Source organism: Cherax quadricarinatus, chromosome 3 (genome assembly GCF_038502225.1).
Source record: "Cherax quadricarinatus isolate ZL_2023a chromosome 3, ASM3850222v1, whole genome shotgun sequence".
NCBI lineage: Eukaryota > Metazoa > Arthropoda > Malacostraca > Decapoda > Parastacidae > Cherax > Cherax quadricarinatus.
Genome location: NC_091294.1, coordinates 52,755,492 through 52,781,560, shown reverse-complemented (window position 1 = coordinate 52,781,560; position 26,069 = coordinate 52,755,492). Strand labels below are relative to the sequence as shown.

The 26,069-nt window shown below is 39.1% G+C and overlaps 1 protein-coding gene across 1 annotated transcript in view; it reads right to left on the bottom strand.

Annotated features, from left to right (window-relative positions):
• LOC128706092 (echinoderm microtubule-associated protein-like 2) overlaps window positions 1-26,069 on the bottom strand; it is a gene marked incomplete at its 3' end in the record, with an annotated part of 261,186 nt that overhangs the window by 34,328 nt on the left and 200,789 nt on the right. Inside the window, 4 exon segments of the mRNA XM_070091803.1 lie at window positions 6,345-6,499; window positions 6,983-7,217; window positions 22,047-22,151; window positions 24,047-24,148. Coding sequence (XP_069947904.1) covers window positions 6,345-6,499; window positions 6,983-7,217; window positions 22,047-22,151; window positions 24,047-24,148 — 597 coding nt within the window.

Sequence of the window (26,069 nt, the reverse complement as noted above, 5' to 3'; positions counted from 1 at the left end):
TTATTAATATGGTGTCTTAAAGACCAATAACACACTCTTAACCCTTTGACTGTTTCAGGGCCCTCTCTGAAACTGTCATTCTATGTCGCCAAATATTCGAAAAAAAAAAATTATTTTTTCTTATGAAAATGTTAGGAATATTTTTACTAGTGTTTTAAGCCTAAAAAAAAATTTTTGCCATCAGTACTTACCGAGATATAGAGCCGCAAAGTTTGCAGAAATTGACGTGCGTACGGCAACAGCGGCGACTGCCGCCCACCCGGTATTCTTTTATTTACTCTAATTCAAAGGTTTCTTGGATTTTTCAATATTTTTCTTTTCCAGGTAACATATGTGGCCTGTGAGACCAATGTAAGATGCATTGTTCAAATATACACTCATTATTTACAACACAATAACAGAACAAACTTTATCACTATTAGTTTGTGTATACACTTTGTTTACACAAACAAACAATACAAAACAATGTTTATTACTATTGTTCCATAATATATATACATATGTACAGTCACTAACCACGTTCCTAGAACTGCTGCAGCTTGTGGAACTCTTTGAAACATGGGTATATGCAGAGGGGCACTTCACACTCCTCACACATAAAACGAGTGTCTCTGCGTGTTTGTGGGCGTTTTGTGGTATGCATACATACATAACACCTCTTCTGAGCATTTTTCTTGGCAGTAGTAGGAGGCAGTTGTATGGGGTAGTGATCACCAGGCCTCAAACGAGATGACGTCTGTGGGCGCTGGTCTATTGCAGGAGTTGCTCCTTTGTACTTTGCAATTATTTGTCTGATTACTGACAGGCAAAATTCACCATATTTTGGTGTTTTGTTGGTCTTCAACTTGTATATGTTATAAGCATTTAGCATAGAGATATCAACAAGATGGAAAAAAAGTTTGATATACCACTTATAACTCTTGCGTACACAGTCTGCAAACCCAATCTGCATGTCACATTTGTCCACTAAGCGCATATTGAGGTTGTAGTCCATGACAGCTGCAGGCTTTAGAATGGGTTCATTGGTCTCTCTGTTGTCCCTGCCACTGGGTACCATTTCGTTTGTGTGAACTGATGTCAACAATGTGACATCACGTTTGTCATGCCACCGAAATGCCATGATGTCATTGGCAGCAAAGGCTTGCACCTCACCTCTGCGAGTGCCAGCGTCGAACCTTGGCATATGTTTGCGATTACCACGCACTGTGCCACACACGTCTGTCAAGTTCACTCGCAAGAAATCACTGAGTAAGGGGCTTGTGTACCAGTTATCAGTAAATAACATATGCCCCTTACCAAGATATGGTTCCATCATTGTTCGAACCACATCACCAGAGATACCCAATAACTTCATGGTATCTCTCAAAGTATTACTGCCAGTGTACACAATAATATCTAAAACAAGACCACTTCTGCAATCACACAGTACAAATAGCTTTATACCAAAGCGTTTCCTCTTGCTTGGTATATATTGCTTGAATGAGAGTCTTCCTTTGAATAAAATCAAGGACTCATCAATAACAAGCTTCCTGAAGGGATAAAAATACATGCAGCACTTTTGTTTCAGGTACATAAACACATTTCTTATCTTATATAACCTGTCGCTTCTGTCAGGCCTGGTTTTGTCTGAAAAGTGTAACATACGCAACAGTATCAGGAAACGATTGACACCTATAATGTCACTAAAACCTGGAGTTGAAATCAGGCGATCTGTTGTCCAGTATGTGGTGACAGTGTGCTTATACACATGTGGCATAAGCATTATTGTGGCAAAAAACAGGTACATCTCTGCCACAGTTGTCTCCTTCCACTTGTGTAGCCGTGATTTTGGTGAGAGAATTGTATTTGCCATGGTGTATTCACAGTATGTGTTGGTTTCCCTGACAATGATGTCCATCAGGGGTTCATCGAAGAATAACTCAAAGCAGTCCAGTTCACTGGCATTGTTCCCAAGTGGACAAGATGGCTTTATTCCACTTTGTGTTTCATCAAAGTCATGGGGACTGGGAACAAACTCGTCACCGTCCTGCCAATCCCAGATGCGGTCTGCTGGTGGGGTCTGGATATTGTACCGTGGTTGTGGCTGTGGTTGTGGCTGTGCAGGTTGTGGTGGTGCAGGTTGTGGCAGTGTGGGGTAGGGTGAGGCTGGTTGTTCTGCTGAGTCAGCCGCGTGGCTAGTAGCGTGGCCCGGTGATGGTGCCACATGGGCCGTGCCACCCTCACTATCACCACCACTGCCTCCTCCCTCACTGTCACCATTCATACCCATCGTTACAATATCGTCATCTTCACTATCAGGTCGTGGTGTTGGGCCACGGGATGGGCTCCCAGAGTTTCTCCTTCCCCTTGGAACAACATATGAAACACTACCAGACCGCATGCTACGTCGTACATACTGGCACTTCACTGGGGAATATTCACTCTCACTGTCACTAGAACTGCTTTCAATGACTTTGAAATCACTATCACTATCACTATCACTGCTATCATCAGGGTGTTGTACACGACCAAATAGTTTCCTCTTTCGTCCTGGTACAGGCGAATGTGAACGTGAACAAGCCGGCACAGCACCAGAGGTCGAAGGTTGTGGGTCATCTGGGTTTTCGTCACTATTTACGTTATCCTGGGCACTTTTTTCGGTAACACTCACTTGAAAACCCTTGAATTCACTGTCACTGACACTTTCATCGCTGTTAGAGCTATCACTTGGGAACAAAAGACCTCCAATCCGCCGAGGAGTGAGGAACTTCTTACCGAGAGGCATGGTGAAAATGGACTGACAACATGGCGTTCCCACAATGCACCGCTAGGTCCCAGATTTTTTTCACAGGGTGCACACCGACCACTGAGACCCATTCTCTCCCGTGTAGGCCTATCAGGCCTTTGGCGCTCGATTTGAAGCCGCTAGAATTTGTGCGTATAAATACGTCAGAAACATTGGCTCGTAAGACGTATTTATACGTCGGAAACAGTCAAAGGGTTAATGATTTTAATGTGTACCTGTACACCAGCACAGGTGCAAGATGTGAAGTTTAAAGTAGTTAAGTTCATATTTTATTCATTCTAGAGTGTATATCAGGTTTTTATGTTATTTATACAAATTGTTTATTATGTCATATTAGATGAATTGTGATAGATAAATAAGCTATATAGCAATATTAGCATCATACTGAAGATGTGACAACTCTGCTTCATGTGTAATACCTGTTGGTTCATGAGCGGCTGAGACAGAGACAAGCAGACAGAAAGACAAGCACACAGGTAGACAGACACACAGGTAGACAGACAGACATGCAGGTAGACAGACAGACACACAGGTAGACAGACACACACAGGTAGACAGACACACACAGGTAGACAGACACACAGGTAGACAAAAGACAGACAGATATATAGGCAGACAGATACAGACAGATTTATGTGCAACAGTGAAAACAAATAGAGAGAGTTTGAGAGTAAGAGCCTTTCTTGCCTTCTTGCCACAATCTCCAGTGCAAAATTCAGACTTCCTCTTAGGGACCATGGTGAAATTTACTGTTCAGTTAGTACAGTTAATGTACTACATATGATGCTGCTGATAGAGCAGGGTAACTCAAACTGATGCTGCCTGCATGGCGCATTGCCGCCACGAGTATCGTCAAATATTGTACAGTGGCATATATCAGCCAGCCCAGCCCAGCCCAGCTACCAGATGTACGGTTGTAAGTCGAGTGGACGTATGTCGAGCAGGTCATAAGTCGGATGATAGGTGTATTATTATTATCATTACTAATATGGCATCTAGAGACATAAGACACTCTTACTGATTTTAATGTGTACTTGCATGCCAGCACACTGTGTAAGTATATTTAGGTACAGATATACATAAGTATAATTACCAGAGTACAGTGGTACCTCAGGATATGAACTTAATTCGTTCCAGAAGGTTGTTCGAGTGACGATATTGAACGAATTTGTTCCCATAAGGAATAATGTAAATTAATTTGTTTCAGACCCCCAAAAATACACTTACAAAAGCACTTACATAAATACACTTACATAATTATTCAAGTTTTGAGCTGTTTGTATCCTGAGGTACCATTGTACATATAAAATACGAAATAACTTAAAAACACTTGAAATTTTGGAAAGTTTCCAGACAAAATGGAGAGACGCGGTGCTCATGGAGAATGTAAACAAACCAGGTGGGGTGCTGTGACCGTATTAGAAAGCCAGTTGGGGAAGCTGTATAGTGAGTTTTGGTCATAATTTGAAGTGTCCGTATTAGCGGAACACCGTAAAGTGGAGTCCTATTGTACTTCTATAATGTTTATATTGTGCCTTACACCTCATTCTAAGCCTATACATACCCTCTGTGTCACTGCATTGTTTGTAACAGCTAGACAAAGCTCCTGGAGAGCGAAATATTACCACAATAAAATGTCACATTAATTGCACTTGTGTTTTCTTAACTAACAGATTCACTATCTTTCAATCCCATACCAATTCCCAACACTAGCATTCACCTGTTTTAGATTCCCATTCATAAATACAGTGGACCCCCGAGTTTCGGCAGCCTTGACTTTTGCGAAATTCGACCTTCGGCGAGTTTTTTGGGAAAAATTTGGCCTCGAGTTTTGTGAAAAAACTCGTGTTTCGGTGACTGTCCGGTACCTGTCCGCCCGTCACCGCACACACAAAGCCAGTCTCCCACGCCGTTCACGCTCAGTGTGCCATTGTTTACCAACACATGATCATCACTCCACGGGTTCATACAATACATTTCACAATAATCCATTGTTTTTTGTGCTTTCAACTGCTAAATAAGTTATCATGGACCCAAGGAAAGCTAGTGCAAGCCCTTTGGTAAATAAAGTGAGTGACGGGGATGTGGAAGAGTTGGTGGAGGACCACAGGGAAGAGCTAACCACTGACGAACTGCAAAAGCTTCAACTGGAACAGCATCAGACCACAGCCGAGGAACTTGTTTCAGAGGAGGCAGAAGAGGGAGTGGATGAGGTGCCTTCTTCAGTGATTAAGGACATGTGTGGAATGTGGAATGAGTTGCAAAGTTTTGTTGAAAAGTATCACCCTGACCAAGCTGAAACAAGCCGTATCTGCAACATGTACAATGACAGTGTTGTGTCCCACTTCAGGGAAATCTTAAAGAAACGCCAGAAAAAGACCTCTCTGGATAGATATTTTGTACGCCAGGGGTCCAGTGACTCTCAAGTTGTTCCCAGTGGCATTAAAAGAAGAAGGGAAGTAACCCCAGATAAGGACTTGCTACCTAAAGTCCTAATGGAAGGAGATTCTCCTTCCAAACAATAGTGTACACCTTCCTCCTATCACCTCCTCCCATCTTCCATCCACCCAGAAGTCTTCAGTAAAGGTAAGTGTAATGTTATTATTATTTATTTTAAATGCATGTACTTGATTTCTGATTGTTTTCATTGTGTAAATCTTTATTTAATTTGAAAAAAAAAATTATTTTAATATTTTTGGGTGTCTGGAACGGATTAATTTTATTTCCATTATTTCTTATGGGGAAAATGGCTTCAAGTTTCGTGAATTTCGACCTTCGGCGGGCTCTCTGGAACGGATTAATCACGAAACTCGGGGGTCCACTCTATGTTCAACAACCATGGTGACATCACACATCACTGTCTAAAGCCTACTTTTACTGGAAAATAATTCCTTTAAGTCTCGTTATCCACATAAAAGCTCGTTATTGCTTTAAGAAACCTACCACCCACTTTACACATTTCTAACATCTGCCACACTGTTCCCCTATTTACCTTATCATATGCCTTTTCTAAATCCATAAATGCAATGAAAAATTCCTTACCTTTATCAAGGTATTGTTTTTCACATATGTGTTTCAATGCAAACACTTAGTCTACATATCCTCTACCCATCCTAAAGCTTCCTTGTTCCTCTGTAAACCTACTCACTGTCTTATCTGTATTTTTCCAATAATAACTATCATACACTTTACCCAGTATACTCAAAAGGTTTATTCAATACATATATCTTTTCCTCTCATTTGTCCCATTTATCCTTATACAAAGGAACTATGCATGCTCTCTGCAAATCCCAAGGTACCTTCCCCCCACCCTGATATACTGAACAAATATACCATCCACTCCAAAACTATATTTCCACCTGCTTTTAACATTAATGTTTTAATCCCATCTATCCCAGCTGTTTTACTCCCTTTCATTCTACCCACTGCCTCATGCACCTCCTCTCCAGTCATATCTGGCTTCTCCTCTTTCCTAAAAGGTGTCATACCTCCATGCCCAATTGTACACCCGAAATAAAAGCCATTATCTAGTTTCTTTATGAACTTGACTAAAACTTACCTCAATCGTATTGCCTGTGCGCTCCAGGTCCCTATCCCACTCTACAATTTGGCCATCCTTTCCTCCTGTGATAATGGCTCCATCCTTCTGTACCAAGATGGAAAACACTGGTCCATCATGGGCCCCACGTACCATCTTGTAAACTGTATTGCCACCTGTATGATGAAACAATAAAATTCATAAAGAAATGTTACCATACTAAAAATAATTTCTCCAATCTATATAGCTAATGCTTTATTGTCACTGATAATTTCGCTTCAGCAGAGTAGTCACAAAAACAGAAAATCAGTTCTCCAGGCAGTTATATAATAATATGATCTTCAAACCTGGATAATTCAATTTCATGCTATCACTGAACTTATTCCCCATACCTTACATATGTGGACCTTTGATTCCATCTCACACAATCTATATACACCTCCCTATTAAGGAAGTAAACAAATAAACACAGGTAATATAGAAAAGCAGAGCAAGTGCTTATTTTAATCTTCTAAAAATTAATGCTTATAAATGATTTTAAAATATCTTATAACATGTTTAGATGCTCTACTTATAAATGATAATGTAAGATTAACATGAACTGAGTGTAAAGACAAAAAATATAAAACATAATAAGAAATAGTTAACATGTATCCAACCTCTTTGCCAAATCAGAAGATTCCCATTTGAGTCACCAGAAATGACATTGCCAGCATCTGTGAAGGATATGGAAGTAACATATTTGGGACGCTCACGGTTCTCAAAGATCCCCAGACGTTTGGCCAGCATACCACTATCATAACTCCAAAAGGAAATGTGGTTCTTTCCACAAGTGATAATAGTGCTGCGGTCAACAGGAGAAAAGTCCACAGCCAACACCTGGTCAGCTGAGCACTGTCGAAAAGAGTTGAATGAACAAAGGTAAGCTTAAAGTTCATAGACCATGATTATATAAACATATACAATATAGAAATAAAATAACTACAGACCTACGCATGTGGTAATCTTTTGATCTTGTACATGACAGTGACCTCATGCATAGACCTTCTGCATTTAAAACTTACAGAACTGGTTTGGAGTCCTTAATCCAGGTACTGTGTAAACAACTGGATAAAGTTTTCACTAGTTATTATGGGCAAAAAAAAGACACATACAGTGTACATGCATACTTGTGGAACGGATCAATATATCTGCCAAGTTAAAAACTTGGAAAAGTAATGACTCTTAATATAAAGTGATAGTTCATTTATGAAAAATTTACCACTGTCTTCTAATATTTTTGTCTATCCATAGTTTTAAATGCTTTATCTATTCTGGAAAATCCCTATCCATAAATGGTTAAGTGCATGAAGAATCTTCTCCAGATACTTAAAATCCCTATTAAGTGTTAAGAAGCTCTTGAAATAGAATTTAGAGAGAATAAAAGTCACAGTACTACTGTGGCTGGAGCAATTTACAGCTAAGACTCAAATTAGAAATGAAAATGAATGATGATTTGTTCTGTCCACAACTTTATAATGATCCAGTACTGAATGCTTATAATATGTATAAGTTGAAGACCAACAAATACAAACATGGTGAATTTTGTTTGTCAGTCATCACACAAATAATATTCAAGTACCAAGGAACAACACTTGCAATAGACCAGCGCCCATGAAATTATCAAAATGTGCCCTCTTGTCTGAGGCCTGCTCAGAAGAGGTGTTATGTCTGTGCACATACCACAAAATGCCCACAAAAACACAGACACACTCGTTTTATGTGTGAAGAGTGTAAATTACCCCTGAGCATACACCCATGTTTCAAAGAATTCCACAAACTGCAGCAGTTCTAGATAAGTGTCCAGTAATTGTACATTTGTACATATAGAACAATAGTAATAAACAATTTTTTATATTGTTCATTTGTGTAAACAAGTTTTGTAAACAATATAATGATACTAATGCTAGTGCGATTACTGTGTTACATACGAGTGTATATATGTACATTGCACCTTACTTTGGTCTCACAGGCCACATTATTTATGTGAACATGGTGAATATATCATAGCCAAATTTAAATCAAAAGACCTGCAAAAACCCCTCACAGTTATAAACATCTACAGAGTACCACAGTCAAACATTTATCACTTTAGTGAAAAACTAGGAAACATGATTACTGATGCACACATGAATAAAGACCACCTGCTTCTAACAGGAGAGGTCAACATAAACTTGCTACACGACCAGGAGCCACAAGTAACCGAATTCACAAACACTATGAGCAACTGCCTGTTGCTACCCACAATATCTAAACCTACAAGAATCACCGAGACTAGTATCTCAACCCTTAAATGGTCCAAACAGATCAATGTTCAAATTCGTATTGCTACAAAAGCAGATCTACTTTTTTTACGTATTTTCAAATATAACAAAAAACAAATGTAGATAAAAGTGTTTTTACACGTTTTCAAATGTAAAACAAAAAAGATCTACATTTTTTTACATACTTTCAGATGTTGAAAAAATGAATATATACGTTTGGACCGTTAAAGGGTTAATAGTCCACATCTGGACAAACACTATATCCCCTTTAAAATCAGGCATAATCACAGACAACACTACAGACCACTACCCAACCTTTTTCATAACTAATCTAGGTAAATTGCCCCAAGACATTACTAAAGTTATCTTCAGACTACATAACGAGACAGCTGTTAACAACTTTGTAGCAGCTATGAATAACATCGACTGGCAAAACGAGCTTGAAACATATGCAGATATGAATGAATGTATAAGAAATTTTCTAAAAAAAGCCCATTACCTCTACAACAAACATTGACAGCAGAGACTGAATAGTCCCTGGCTAACACCCAGCATCCTCAGATCCATTAACACAAAGCACAAATATGAAAAACAGTATAGAATGGGTTGTGGAGAAATTTTCTCCAGGAGGGTGTTATTAGCCCCCTTCAGCCCTGAGGGGTCCAGCCCTCTCATAAGGGGCAAGTATCTTGTTTACTGCTACAGCAAGTAAGTGATCCCAGATGCAGCACGAGTATGTGACGTGGTCAAGCGACCGCTGCTCCTTGCAAGAATCCGATGTTGCAAATAGTTTAGTTACAAGAACAGTTGGACAATAAATTCATTGAGGAAGTAGTCAAAGATAAGTTGAAGACAGCTCATTATCTCCCGCACCACGGAGTCAGAAAAGATTCTGAAACTACGCCACTACATGTTGTATACAACTGCAGCGCACGTGCAAATAAAGATGTAGCAAGTCTTAATGACTGTCTGATGACCGGACCCTCACTAACTGAGAAGCTTGGAGATGTGCTTATGAAATTTTGCACAAACCCATATGCCTACACGGCTGATATTTCCAAAGCTTTCTTAAGAGTAGGACTACAAGAAATAAATGGAGATTATACTCGATTCTTGTGGCCTGAAAATCCACATGATCCTCAAAGTCCTGTGAAAACTTGTCGTTTCAAATCAGTATTATTTAGTGCAACATCCTCTCCATTCTTACTAGAAGCTACTCTAAATACACATTTGAAGAAATCGGAAAGTCCCTTCAAAGAAATCTTAAAGAAAAGTTTCTATGTGGACAATCTTCAATGTACTGTGAATAAACAGGAGGATTTGAAATCTTTATACAGAGAAGCTAACAAGGAGATGAAAGAAGCAAATATGCCTCTAAGGATGTGGAATACTAATTCACAGCAATTAAGGGAACTTATCCAAGAAGATTTCCCTGAAGCTGAAATTCCTGATTGCAACAATATGCTGGGACTTAACTGGAACACACAGGAAGATACTTTGAGTCTCAAAAGGATAAACAATAAATCATGCAGTACACTCACTAAACGTAGTTTACTGTCAGAGATTTCACAATGTCTTGATCCTCTAGGATTCGTCTCATCAATTACCATAAAAGGTAAAATACTTATGCAAAATGCATAGAAGCTCAAAATTGGATGGGATGAGAAATTACCTCTAGAAATGAGTCAAGCATGGGATGAAATATCCAAGGAGTTTATACAACTTCATCAAATTACATTTCCCAGACAAATAGGTCAAGAGGGAAACAAGTACACGTTACATGTGTTCTGTGATGCATCAACCAGAGGTTATGGCGCTGTAGCTTACATGAGTAATGCTGAAGGAAGTACACTAATTACTTCAAAGGCCAGGGTAGCACCCTTGAAGGTCAGAACAGTACCACAACTGGAACTGACAGCACTCTATGTAGGCACAAAATTAGCTGTCTCAACAAAGTACTTGATCATCTCACCACTGAAAAAAACATGATCTGGAGTGATAATGAAACAATTCTCCAGTGGTTAAGAAATAATAAGAGTAAGTTGATCTATGTACAGAATAGAGTAGCAGAAATAAAAGAGATGCAGAGAGATTATCTCTTTCTCCACATCTCTACCCAAGAGAATCCAGCTGACATGTTGTCACGTGGTGTCCCACTCAAGAAATTTGTGGATAATAAATTATGGCTCCACGGACCGAACTGGCTCTCTAATGAAAATAACTGGCCTCAACAAAAAGCTCACATTATGCCAGAAGAAACAGTCTGCTTGAACACAGCAGAAATAAGTTGTGTAAATACTGCAGACACAACAGAAATAGTCATTGATGGATCTAAATACTCATCTTTGGGTAAACTCTTAAGAGTTACAGCTCTTGTCTTTAAATTCATTAAAGGAATAAAACCTGATTATGAATGTCCTGAACCCATTAAATACTGGGTGAAACTAATACAGAAAGATGTTTTCTCTACAGAATATAAATTTCTAGAAACACAAGATAAATCCCCAAAGAAACCTGTCATGATTAATTCTTTAGGACTATCTCGACTCAGAAAAGATTATAAGATGTCGAGGAAGAATTCATAATTCTTCACTACCTAAAGAAGCCATACATCCAATATTGATCCCCAAGAATCATTGGCTAACAAACCTGATTGTTCAAAATGCCCACAGTAACGTGTTACATGGTGGGGTAGCTGACACACTTTGTCATATACGACAATCCTACTGGATACCTCAAGGCCGACAAAGTGTGAAAAAACAAATAAAGGACTGTATTACTTGTCACTATGGTATGTGAGTATGTCAGTATCCAAGTCCACCTCCATATCCCTCTGAAAGAGTTTGTCATATCACTCCATTTGAGGTGACAGGTGTAGATTACACTGGACCAATAATTTTAACCAAAACAGTTGACAAAGTTCCCATCAAGGTGTACATCTGTTTGTTCACTTGTGCTACGACAAGAGCAGTACATCTAAAAGTAGCCACTGACATGTCTGCTGAAACCTTTATCAAATTATTCAGAAGGTTTGCAGCCAGAAGGGCATGTCCCAGACTGATGATTTCAGATAATGCAACAAACTTTGTTGCTGGTGCTGCTTATATAAGCAAGATCTTTGATCAACCAGAAGTACATCAGATGCTGAATCAACGCAGTTGTCGTTGGAGATACATTCCTCCTAAATCTCCATGGCACGGCGGATTTTATGAAAGAATGATCGGCATTGTAAAACGTTGTTTAAGGAAGACTTCATCCGTACAGTCATGACTGAAATAGAAAACAGAGTCAACAACAGACCTCTAACTTATGTTACCGATGATCTGGACTATTTAGAAGTGTTAAGTCCATCTCAGTTACTCCATGGCAGAAGGTTCGAACCTGTTCTTCCCATGAATGATAAAGAAATCATTGAGGATCCTACTTATTTCGAACCTGAGCAACTCAGACGTAAATTCAAACATCTTAATAAAGTGATTGAACGTTGGGAGAAAATTTGGCGAGAAGACTATCTCACCTCATTGAGAGAACACTTCTATGGAGCTGGTAATCCTGAAAATCATAAGTCCTTAAGACCTGGTGACATAGTGATTATTGACAATGATGGTCCGAGGTCCCAATAGCCACTTGGAAAAATTGTGACCATATATCCTGATGCAAATGGAATCAGGACAGTTGATGTTTTAAGCAAATGTGTAGTGAATAAGCGGACAATAAATAAACTAGTGCAGTTAGAATTACACAGTGTTGAAAATAAAATTAGTGATTCTCCAGAAACCACACAGACTAAAGCTGTTCAGAAAAGGCAAGCAGTAGTGGTGGCGAGTGAGAAAATCAAATTAATGTTAAGTGATGAATTGTTCACCTGCGGCGAACCTCTGCCGCCCCCAGTGTGGAGAAATTTTCTCCAGGAGGGGGGTATCAGCCCCTTTCAGCCCTGAGGGGCCCAGCCCTCTCAGAAGGGGCAAGCATTTTGTTTACTGCTACAGCAAGTAATTGATCCCAGATGCAGTACAAGTATATGACGTGGTCAAGTGACCGACGCTTCTTGCAAGACTCCAGTGTTGCAAAGTGTAATTTAATAAAAGACAGTCCATCTCTTTCCTTAGCAGGACAATTAAGGAAAATCCTGCTCCCACTTTATTACCATGGTAAAGATAGTGTACATTGTTGTCTATGTTTAAGACAGCAAGAATCAAGCATTCTGCTTTGCTTCATGGAGGAAGTGGCTAGGAAGCAAAAGTACTAGGTCAGCTTTTCCTTTATGTGCTGGGGCAGTGACGGTGTAGGGCGCTGTGAGGCAGATTACTTTTGACTTGACTGAGAGTCACACTGACGCCAGGATAACCAACAAAGAACACTGATCTGTGCGTTAGTGTGAACAAAGTGTCTCACAAAACACGATAAACACTTACAGAGAAGTGTGATCAACTTCTTAGTGATATTGTGTGAACAGTTATTGATGAACAGTGCAACGAGTGTTGTGATCCAACAGAATGCAGTGCAACATTCTTTAAGGAACACTATTCTTCAATCAACTCAATGGATATCCGAGCATAACTATGGGTCAGATACATATACCCAGGTAAGTGTTCTAACTCGTGATGTACTACTATTGACTGCGCAGTTGAGTCGAGGTTACGGGTTAGTCATTTATCATAAACCCCGGTGATAAGCGGACCTTTGAGTCCACACACGTAAGTTTGTCAGCAATCAGTGAATGAAATATGCCGACATAATACCCCCTAGGGGTAATTTATAATCTTACAAAATATAATTCATTTCAGGCCGTTGAAAAATGATCAAGACAGCTACTCAAGACCTCGTCTGCAGGGGCAGCTGTATAGACGATTTGCTGTCTTTTATCAGCTCAGTATTCCCTATATTTAAACAAACTTATCTGGTAAACCATTTCTCAACAACCCTGGTGCACACTGAAATTTGGCCTCTGGACCCTGAAAGGGTTAAAGAATTGACAGACAAAGACAAGAGAGTATAGGTAAGATTCTTGTGGGGTGAGTGAGGAAGTGATAGTGGAAGAGTAGAGAGTTGATAATCATGGTAACCCCAGTGGGCTCTGTTGGTGTAAGATAGAGGGATGTAGGGAAGTTTCCATCTAGATAATTATTAGCTCAGGCATTGGTAATTGGAATTTTACTGGCAAGATTTGATCCTATGGTTGAGAAGAAGTCATTTAACCCTTTCAGGGTTTCAGACATACTAGTACGGCTTACGCACTAGGGTTTTTGACGTACTAGTACGCCTAAATTCTAGCGCCCTCAAATCTAGCGAGAGAAAGCTGATAGGCCTACATATGAAAGAATGGGTCTATGTGGTCAGTGTGCGCAGTATGAAAAAAAAACCTGCAGCACACAGTGCGTAATGAGAAAAAAAAAACTTCGACCGTGTTTTTGGATTAAAACAGCAACTTTGCACTGTATTTTCGTATGGTATTTATTGTTGTATTCTAGTTTTCCTGGTCTCATTTTATAGAATGGAAGACATATTACAGAAATTGAGATGATTTTGACTGGTTTTACAATGAAAAGTACCTTGAAATTGAGCTCAAAGTAGCAGAAATGTTCGATTTTTACCAAAGTTCAAAAGTAAACAAATCATGCTAAGCGTCCAATACACGTCAACTGGTGAGTCTAATAATCTTTCACAAGTGTGCCGATATTATTTATACCATTTCTACACTAATGCAGTAGTCTGCATAACAGTAAATCTTCTATTTTTTGTGAGAATAAAAATTCAAAGTGGAAAGCAAAAGAATGTAAGAGGGGCGTGGGGATGCGACAAATGAACAGACAAAAATGTTATTTTAGTGCCAGGAATGTCTTTCTTGTTTATTCTGGACCCTATTTGGAAATTGGCGTCTTTTGAAATTTGTGTGAAATTGGCAAAATTGCTTAATTCTGACCACTGTATTGGACAGTTGAAATCGGTAAATGGGTGTTTTCTTGTACTCATTCGATAGAAAAAATGGAGTTCTAGAGAAATAGTTATGATTTTTGTCAACTAGTACACTGGAATTGGCCGAAAATAGGGCTCAAAGTGGGCAAAATCGCCGATGCGTAACATCGTTGAGACAGCTAACTTCACGAGATAATAATTCCGTAAGTTTTCCATCAAAATTCATACTTTTGATGTCTTTATGATCAGGAAAAGATTTTCTATCTTTTCATAAGAATTTTTTTTTTTTTTTTTTGAAATTTGGGCGACCCTGAGAACAAGTCTGGGAGAGGGCCTGGGAACCCTGACAGGATTAACTTCTTGGCTGTATCAACATGCTGGAGTTTCGGTACATTTGGTTTAGTTAGTACAATATTACTAGCTCTGTTCGGTTTGTGGGTGCCCAGGATCTGAGTGTGTCTTCCAGGTCTCATTAACATCTCCTTTCGGTAAATCTATTAAAATAGTACAGTTGCTTGGACTTTGATTAATTTGGTGAGGACTGACATATAGTGTTTGATAAATTCTTTAGTTATTAAGCCCATTCAATATTGTTTCTCATATTGATGTTTCATGTTGATGGATCTTAGGATGCTGTTAGTAGGCCATGGGCAACTTTGTCTTTTATCGGTGATCTGTTTACTTTTTATGGGACAATGTTTGTTACATAGTTTATGAATTTTGTTTAGAAATATCTCTACCCAGTACTCAGTGGTCAGTCGTCACGTGAGGTCACAGACCCTGAGCTGCTTTGGGGATTAGTGTGGACGGTTACAAAGCATGGCTTGCTTCTGCAGTGTTTTAAAAATTGAGGTTGGAGAGTTGAAGGAGGAGGTCTTGCTTCTCCAGGAGGAGATTAGGAGGCTGAAGGTCCACCTCAATGGGTCTGGGAGAGAGTGTGAGGTGGCTGGAGTTGTGGGGAATGAGGCTTCTAGCAGTGAGGTGCAGTCTGTCTCTCGCTGTGAGGAGGCTGTAGTTGGGGAGGTAGCAACGGCTACCAGCAGTGAGGTGCAGTCCAGCACCTGCTACAAGTGGCGAGTGGTTCACAGTAATGGAAGGCGCATCAGAGTAAGGAAAGTTAAGAGTGAAGATCTGAAGGTAGGAAATCGCTTCTCTGTTCTTCAGGATGAATGTACTTCAGTGGCCAGTGAAGGTAAGGGTACTACTGCCCCTGCTAATGGAGGTAAGCGCATTCTTGTGGTTGGTGACTCTCAGGTAAGATATATTGACCGTGCTTTTTGTAATAGGAATAAGAAGATGAGAGATAGAGTGTGCTTCCCTGGAGCTGGTGTTGGGGACATTGTCAACAGGCTGGATAATATCATGTCAGGTAATGGGAACAAGCCCATTATCTGTCTCAGTGCTGGTGGAAATGATATTGGGAAGGGTAGGAGAGAAGAGCTGCTAGATAAGTACAGGTCAGCTATAGATTTCATTAAGTCTAAGGGAGGGATCCCAATCATATGTAGCATCTTGCCTAGAAGGGGAGTAGGAAATGAATGGTTGTCTAGGGCAATTGGTGTAAATTGCTGGCTAGACAGATACTGCAAGGAACTTGCAATCCCATTCATTGACAACTGGAACAACTTTTATGGCAAACATGATATGTATGCAAGGGATGGTGTACATCTCTCTGGGGCTGGGGTGGTAGCACTTGCAGACTCGATTGAGAAGGCCATTGGTGAAATGCCTATGATTTTAAACTGATGGAAGATAGAGGTATGGGTGTGTGTGGGAAACAAGCCGGTTGCAACACTTGGGTTGGAAACAGTAAATGTATAAAAGGCATTCAGCATGAAGTTATCAATAAAGACAATAGATCAGGTCAGCAAACAAAGGGGGACAGGAGAGGGCAGCAAGGGACTAGCTCCCTTAAGGTTTACTATACTAATAGCAGGAGTGTAAGAAATAAGATAGATGAGCTAAGATTAATTGCAAGTGCAGGAAACATAGATATTATTGCTATAACAGAGACCTGGCTCAATCTGAAAGATAGAGAGATGCCCTCTGAATGTCACATACAAGGCTATAAATTATTCTACACTGACAGGGTCAACAGGAAAGGTGGTGGAGTAGCAATGTATGTCAGAGACAATTTAAATTGTTGTGTTACACAAGATATTAAATTAGAAGCGTCAGCCACTGAATCTGTTTGGTTACAGCTTCTCGAGGGCCGAGAAAAACTAATTTTGGGTGTGATTTACAGGGCCCCAAATCTTGATAGGGAGTGCAATAAACTTCTATGGGACGAAATTCGTAAGGCATCTACATACGAAAATGTTGTGCTAATGGGAGATTTCAACTATAGACAGATTGACTGGAGCAATTTGACAGGAAATTTAGAGTCAGGTGACTTTCTTGATACGATCCAGGATTGTTTTTTAAAACAGTTTGTGACAGAGCCAACTAGGGGAAATAACCTCCTTGACTTGGTTCTTGCCAGTAGGGAAACACTAATTAATAATCTTGAGGTTAATGATGAGCTTGGGGAAAGTGATCACAAATCACTCAGTTTTAATATATCATGGAATTCCCCTAATAATGGCAATCAAGTCTCCGTCCCTGACTTTCGCTTGGCTGATTTCATAGGACTGAAAAATTACTTAGGTGGGCTGAACTGGAATGACCTGACTAAGGGTCAGGTAGGTGGTGATGGTTGCCGATATGATGCTTTCCAGGGCATAGTTCTAGCTGCTCAGTCAAATTATGTTCCAAATAGGGAAATCAGATCAAACAAAAATGATCCTAAATGGATGAACAATAGATTAAAATATCTGATTGGTCAAAAGAGAGGCATATATAGGCAAATCAAAAGAGGAGAGGGGCAATTGAGAAATCGATATATTCAGTTAAAGAGAGAAATAAAAAAGGGAATTAGAAAAGCAAAAAGAGATTATGAGGTTAAAGTTGCAAGAGAATCGAAGACTAACCCAAAAGGATTCTTTCAGGTATACAGAAGTAAGATCAGGGACAAGATAGGCCCACTCAAAAGTTCCTCGGGTCAGCTCACTGACAGTGATAAGGAAATGTGTAGAATTTTTAACACATACTTCCTCTCAGTTTTTACACAGGAGGATACCAGCGATATTCCAGTAATGATAAATTATGTAGAACAGGACGATAATAAACTGTGCACTATTAGGGTCACAAGTGACATGGTCCTTAGGCAAATAGATAAATTAAAACCTAACAAATCCCCAGGCCCTGATGAACTGTATGCAAGGGTTCTAAAGGAATGTAAAGAGGAGCTTAGCACACCTTTGGCTAATCTTTTCAACATATCACTACAAACTGGCATGGTGCCAGACAAGTGGAAAATGGCAAATGTGATACCTATTTTCAAAACAGGTGACAGGTCCTTAGCTTCGAACTATAGACCAATAAGCCTAACCTCCATAGTGGGAAAATTTATGGAATCAATAATTGCCGAGGCAGTTCGTAGCCACCTTGAAAAGCATAAATTAATCAACGAATCTCAGCATGGTTTTACAAAGGGGCATTCCTGCCTTACGAATTTATTAACTTTTTTCACTAAGGTATTTGAGGAGGTAGATCATGGTAATGAATATGATATTGTGTATATGGACTTCAGTAAGGCTTTTGACAGGGTCCCACATCAGAGACTATTGAGGAAAATTAAAGCACATGGAATAGGAGGAGAGATTTTTTCCTGGATAGAGGCATGGTTGACAAATAGGCAGCAGAGAGTTTGCATAAATGGGGAGAAATCAGAGTGGGGAAGCGTCACGAGCGGTGTTCCACAGGGGTCAGTGTTGGGCCCCCTGCTGTTCACAATCTACATAAACGACATAGATGAGGGCATAAAGAGCGACATCGGCAAGTTTGCCGATGACACCAAAATAGGCCGTCGAATTCATTCTGACGAGGACATTCGAGCACTCCAGGAAGATTTGAATAGACTGATGCAGTGGTCGGAGAAGTGGCAGATGCAGTTTAATATAGACAAATGCAAAGTTCTAAATGTTGGACAGGACAATAACCATGCCACATATAAACTAAATAATGTAGATCTTAATATTACGGATTGCGAAAAAGATTTAGGAGTTCTGGTTAGTAGTAATCTGAAACCAAGACAACAGTGCATAAGTGTTCGCAATAAAGTTAATAGAATCCTTGGCTTCATATCAAGAAGCATAAATAATAGGAGTCCTCAGGTTGTTCTTCAACTCTATACATCCTTGGTTAGGCCTCATTTAGATTATGCTGCACAGTTTTGGTCACCGTATTACAGAATGGATATAAAATCTCTGGAAAATGTACAAAGGAGGATGACAAAGTTGATCCCATGTATCAGAAACCTTCCCTATGAGGATAGACTAAGGGCCCTGAAACTGCACTCTCTAGAAAGACGTAGAATTAGGGGGGATATGATTGAGGTGTATAAATGGAAGACAGGAATAAATAAAGGGGATGTAAATAGTGTGCTGAAAATATCTAGCCTAGACAGGACTCGCAGCAATGGTTTTAAGTTGGAAAAATTCAGATTCAGGAAGGATATAGGAAAGTACTGGTTTGGTAATAGAGTTGTGGATGAGTGGAACAAACTCCCAAGTACCGTTATAGAGGCCAGAACGTTGTGTAGCTTTAAAAATAGGTTGGATAAATACATGAGTAGATGTGGGTGGGTGTGAGTTAGACCTGATAGCTTGTGCTACCAGGTCGGTTGCCGTGTTCCTCCCTTAAGTCAATGTGACCTGACCTGACTAGGTTGGGTGCATTGGCTTAAGCCGGTAGGAGACTTGGACCTGCCTCGCATGGGCCAGTAGGCCTTCTGCAGTGTTCCATCGTTCTTATGTTCTTATGTTCATTCATTGATACCAGCATCATCGGAAAATTCTGTAGGCCAGTCAACTGAGCTTACTTCTACAGTGAAGTTACTTACTGAAGCCTCATCATGGAGTCGAAAGAAGAACTTATTGTATTCCGTTGGTTGCTTACAAATGTTTGTTAGGAGGAAAGTCGGGTAGTGGTCAGTAGTGTTGTCCGTGATTATCCTCGCTTTTAGGGGGGCTAGTATGTTTGTCCATATATGGTCAATTATGATTTCACTCATCTCAGTTAGTCCTGATTGTTTTGTAATTGCTGGTATGAGTAGTGTATTGTTCATATTGTTAATGAAGTCAGTAGCAGGTTGGTTATCTGTTAGAACAAGGTTGATGTTGAAGTCTCTGGCTAGTAGAAGGTGTATCTGTAATCAGTGCTTTTAGATTATTGCTAAAGGTTGGGATATTAGTATGAGGCATCCTGTATATGGCCCCAATTGCTACAGGTGTTTTTAGATTTTTTACATTTTCCTCGTGTTTTTCTTCTTCCTACTGCTGCTGCACTTCTAACTATCTTGTCCTATAGGGTGCACAATAAAATGCAAATTTGTACAAATATGTAGTCTTGGAGACTGTGAAAGCTAGTGTACTGAGTGGCTGCAGGAAGGAGACCGAGATGCTTGACACTGAGACGCCGTGTTGCCCATTTCCATGATCCAAGTTTTCGTACAGAATACAATATCGACTGGCCAGAAAGCCAGTCGTAAATCCAAGTGGTCAGTAAACAAGTACATCGCTAAATGAGGAGTACCTGTACTGATTTTTGGGCTCCTGGATAGTTGGCCGAAGGACACTTTGGCGATGGACATTTCGCTGATGGACACTTCACCGAATGGTTATAGTGTATGGCCAAACTGGCATTCATCACCTTAACCTAACCTAACCTAATTATCCATTCAGTCTATTATCTATTTTGCCAAATGGCTGTTGGCACAATGTCCGTTTGGCCAACTGCCATTTGGTCAAATGTCTGTCGGCCAAGTGTCCATCGGTCACCTGTCCGGCCACGGATTTTTGCTCTGATATTCAAGAATTATGGAATATAAGCTGTAAGACTGCAGTTGATAGCAGAAAGGCACTTACAATAAATGTAAGACAACAAGTGGTAGTGGAAAGACTTGTAATTGGACTTCTGCGCCAGCCATCGTTGGGAGTGGACGTCTCTCTCTCTCTCGCCTGTGTATCAGTGACAAATTTCCACCGTTCTCTCTGGGATGCTTGTCCTCATCTATTTTGCCTGCCGGGCAAAATAGATGAGGACAAGTAAGCTGATGTATAGGTGCCCCTATATATCGGCTTATTGTAGCCAGCTCCATTTTTTTCCACTCTGCAGAAAATTTTTAACTGTCTTTTGTGGGAAGCCGGTTACTGAACTCAGGTGGGGGTGTAGGTGTCCCTCTCTGCTGGGGCTTGGCAAGGGATTCCACCAGATCTAATTGGAAACTTCAAGTTTCTATCTCTATTTACAAAGGAACTTTTGTTCCTTTTCTTTCATCGCCCAGCCTTGGGCAACAAATCTTCCTCGTACCATCGAGAAGCCGGACTCGATACGGCATATGCTGTCAGTGGCCCTGATAAACCCAACAAAGAGAAGACTTGTAATAATAACTGTAAGACCACAAGTGGTAGTGGAAAGACTTGTAATAACTAAGACCACAAATGGTAAGGATTAATGATTTTATTTCTTTGCATAGTTTACAATGTGTAATTACAATTTTGATTTGCTAAGTACAAAGAGAGCCACTATCATGCCAGGACATTTCGGGCAGATTAAACTTAATGCTTAACAGATTACTTAATACTAGGCATATAGTATATCATAGTTGGTTTGAATTGAACATTGTTTTTTATATTTCAACAGGGGAAGTGGTGGTTTAGCAGTAACTGAATTAACAAGTAATTGATTAACAAGTTACAGTATTATATTTTGGCACATTTTCCACAATGAGATTGAGACCATTTTAGTTCTGAAATAATCTTATAATATTTGAAAATTTTTGAGTTGATGGTGGTGATAATATACATATAGTGTTTGCGTGGTTAATTAATAACTATAAGACCACAAGTGGTAGTGGAAAGACTTATAATAACTGTAAGACCACAAGTGACAGTGGAAAGACTTGTAATAACTGTAAGACCACAAGTGGTACTGCAAAGATGCTTATAGCAAAGAATGTCTATTTATGTGTCTGACTCAGTAGGTGAAAGCTTGTATAACAAACTGTTTGCTGTTTCTCTCTACTACCATATTCCAGAATTCATATTCCTTAATTCATTTTAACAATTTATTACAAAAGTTCTTGTGGAAAATATTCACATTAGATCTGGGAAGGAGGGGTGAAAGCAAATCTAAGTCCTTGTAATAAGAACTTTCAATATTGTTTTAGTCATGAAAATTGTATACAGGTGCACTCCTCCACTCATCAGATTTGTTCCTATACTGTCACATCTTTACATAGTTTATTTTCTAACAAAAACATTACTAGCAAGGGGCTAGTAACCCCTTATCCTGTATACATTACTAAATTTAAAAAGAGAAACTTTTTTCTTATTGAGTCATCCTGCCTTGGTAGGATACAGCTGATTCACTGGAGAGAAAAAACATATATTTTAGAACACACCTTAGTTTCCAGTAGTTTGTAGCCACGTTCTCCTCGAGACCAGTCCCAGACAGACATGTTGTGGTCTGGGGCTTCATCTACAGCCACCAACAGACTCCCTCCATCCTGAATAACAGAAACTTGTTACTGTACCTAAAATTTTATCTACATGCTTATCTATAATTCCTGTGCCTTTTTTGCACAGTAACATTAATGGATGCTGCATCTACAGATCTTTTCTCCACCATGGAACCTAAATTTTCAATCCTATGTATTTATGTACTCTTTCTCATACACATGTGTTACTGTAGTCTCTTTCTCATAAAGCAAGCAGTAGCAGCAGACCCTAATCATTCTCTAACCCTCTTACTCATACACACATCACCACTTCTTTAATTTATCAATACAACTTACAAGACAAAACAGATATTTTCCTGGTTACCCAGTATTTTGAGGAAACAGGTGCAGTGCAACATTTGAAGATTGATGCAAGCGCCATCTCTATCCTAACAAGGATTTGTCCAATATATGCAGAGTTTAATAATCCTGAGCACTGTAACAATGGTACCAGTAGTACTGTATAAAAATATATACAGTGGTCCCTCATTTATCATCATTAATCCATTCCTGGAAGTGCGACGATTATCGAAAAAGACGATTTTCAAATCAATTTTCCCCATAAGAAATAATGTAAATACAATTAATCTGTTCCTGACACCCAGAAGTATTAAACAAAAATTTTTTTTACATGAAATATAGATGTAGTACATAAACAATACAATGGCACATGATGAATGAAACATTAACAGTATAACACTTTTATTGGCGATTCTTCTTAGTGTATGGAAGACTGGAGGAGGAGAGACATTGGATTAGTTACTGATTGGAAGGGGAATCCCCTTCCATCAACACCTCAGGTACCAAGTGCTTTTCTGGAGTTACTTCTCTTCTCAGTTTCTTAATGCCACTAGGACCAGCTTGAGAGTCACTGGAGTCCTGTCTCACAAAAAAAAAAAAAAAGTGTCCAGAGAGCTCTATTTCTGGCGTCTCTTTAAAACTTCCCTAAAATGGGCCAAGACTCCGTCACTGTACAAGTTGCCGATATGGCTTGCAACATCCTTCTCAGGGTGATGTTTCTCCATAAATCTTTCCAACCTACCTCACATTTCAAAAATCTCCTTAATTTCTGAAGGGACCTTCTTCCATCTCTCTTCCTCCTCCTCTGCAGCAAGATTCTGAGCTGCGATCTGTTCCTGTTCCTGCTGAAGCTCTTGCAGCTCCTCAGCTGGCTAGTTCAGCCACACGTATGCTACTTTCATATTTTTCAATGATGTTTTTCTTAAATTCAATCGTATTTCTCATTTTCTTTACCAAAGGCTTGGCACTAGGAGCTTTCTTTGGAGCCATGGTAGCTTATTTAGCACTTGCAAGCACTAAAATGAGTGAAATATTATGAAATATTTCGTATGAACAAGTGAGGGGACCGTCGCTCACTGGTAAACAATGGCACACTGGTTGGGAAGAGAGGCCGAGGCAGCTCAGTGCATGAGTACACATCCCGGACGAAGGAAGATTAGCGAGTAAACCGACCATTTGCGATCCAATGTTTGGACGAGAATAACGCGATGATTTCCGAAAAGGACGACTATCGAGCCGGATGATTATTGAGGGACCACTGTATTATGTTTTAGTAGAGAGAGCAAATACACTTTAAATAAAATCTTTGTACAGTATTATACAGTAGATGCATATTGTACAGTATATCCAGGTATGTATTATGCAAGACTGCAAAATACTGCTTAGCAGGTTTAAAATAGCACACTGCAACATACCTTACAATAGTAACATAATCATGTCTATTGTATTTAGTTCTTCAATATTACATTCACTTTGCTATGCTGTAAACTGTAAGCTACAAATAACTTATAAAGAGTGCCCAGAGCAGGGATGTTACTGATACTCTTGTTCTCAGTGTAATTGATAATGCTGCAGTTAAAATACAGTGAACAGCATCAACTTACCGCTTTGGAGAAGGCCAGACATGCTACAGAGCGTTCAATATCACTGATTCCAATGATGTGAAGGGTGTTAAGACTGACGCTGTCCCAGATGCGAATGTGAGGCTGTAGATGAGAAAGTCAGAGTCATGATGTTAGCTTTACTGTGACAAAAGCAAAAACAGTTGCAAGCCCTGTTGCAACCAATATAAAAATGGCTAGTATATCTCAAAACTGTTAAACAGTATAATCAGTTCTAACAAATGTATAAATAGCTATAATTATTAAGGTTATTTTTCATGTTATCTAACATTATTTAAAAATAAATCTTTCAGTGAACTTTGATCCTTATGTACAAGTGACCTTGCTCTGAAATCATCACCATTTACTCCTGAAAACTGAAATTACAACAATATCTAACATTATACATATTTTTATATGGATTAATATATATTTATGCTTATTTGCATTATATTTAGCATGTCAGTAAAGATGTTTTAAACTATACTATAGGTAAATGTTTAACCATTAAAAAGATCTCTATGCTATATGGAAGCTTAAAAGTAGAAGAAAACAATACACCAACAGGTTTCCCAGTCCCAAAAGCTTTTCTAACAAATTAAAATTCTAATATGGAAAATATTCTCAGCACTGAAATGAAGTGACCAAAAACACTTGAAAAGAAAGCTGTCACAACTTAGAGCACAAACATCACACTCCAACTACTATTTATGTGTTATGGTAGCTTTGTATCCCTTGGTATGGCTGTCAGTTAATGTAACTTTTTCTTATAGGAAAGTAAAATACTTTGTACAAGTCATCAACAATAGATCCTACAAATTCTTGGCCTTTTGTTGCAAGTGATTATATGATTGTGATAATTAGTAGTGGTTCCAAAAGGCTTATTTATGTATACAGTGGAACCTCTAACTCTACTCCATTTACCCAACCATAAATCTTGAGCATTGACACATATTTTATTGTGGAGACCAGTGGCATCATAAGCAGAAAAGAGCATATGTGAATTTACCTGGGTGGGAGGTGGAAGAGAAAGTAAGGCACTGCTGCTATTGGAAAATGCAGGAACACACTAAAACAACCAAACTGCAGTCATATAGGTTTTGTTCCAATGTCACATCTGTCATTCAGCCTTTAAACAGAGATAGTCCCTAACACTGTTGCCAAGTTACAAGATGACTGGACTGATGATGTGAAAGTTGTCACCCCAATGTATTCCTTCAGTCATGAGGACTGATTACAACTTCAGACAGATAATAAAGGCACACTTCACTTATACCATGTGATCAACAGACAATGAAAATTTCAATCACAGTCCAGGATTACACAATGTTTTAAGAAAGTCAATGTAGTGTGATAGACAATTCAGCTAATAGTGATCCAACTAGCACCTCTTACTTATATGAAAGATGGCCACAGATGACAATACTGATGACCTTAGTATCATCACAAGCACACTGGTTCTAAGGCCACAACTTGATCACCAAACTTATCTTCCTTTATTCCCTCTTTTTTATTATTCTCCTCTCACCTCATTCTCCCTTCCTCCTTCCTCTTCTTCATCCTTCTTCCACCTAAGCAGAGTCCTCGATGATCAAATAAACATAATTATAAATGTAATTTTGGAAAACAAGTAAAACTGCTCAGCCATGTGCAGAGAATAAAGGTTCCATTGAAAGCTTAACTACTTGCTGACCAACTCTCCAGACAAAACTTGCCAACAACAACCTTTCATTATTGCAAATAAATGACATAATCTAACAACTTTGCCTGGACTTTCGTTAGACATAAAAAGTAGAATAATCTAACAAATTTGTCTGAGCTTCTAACAGAAATAAGAGTAACAATGTAAAAACTTAGTATCTGCTCCATAATTACACTATGAACAATCTAACAAATATTTTTTTTCCTTTTTCTATGGCTCCACTTCTAAACACTAGAGATATCTGCAACAGACCTAACATTATATATTTGAAACTTTTTTTTATACTAGATATACAGTACTGTAATTTTTTTGTTTATTCAGAAA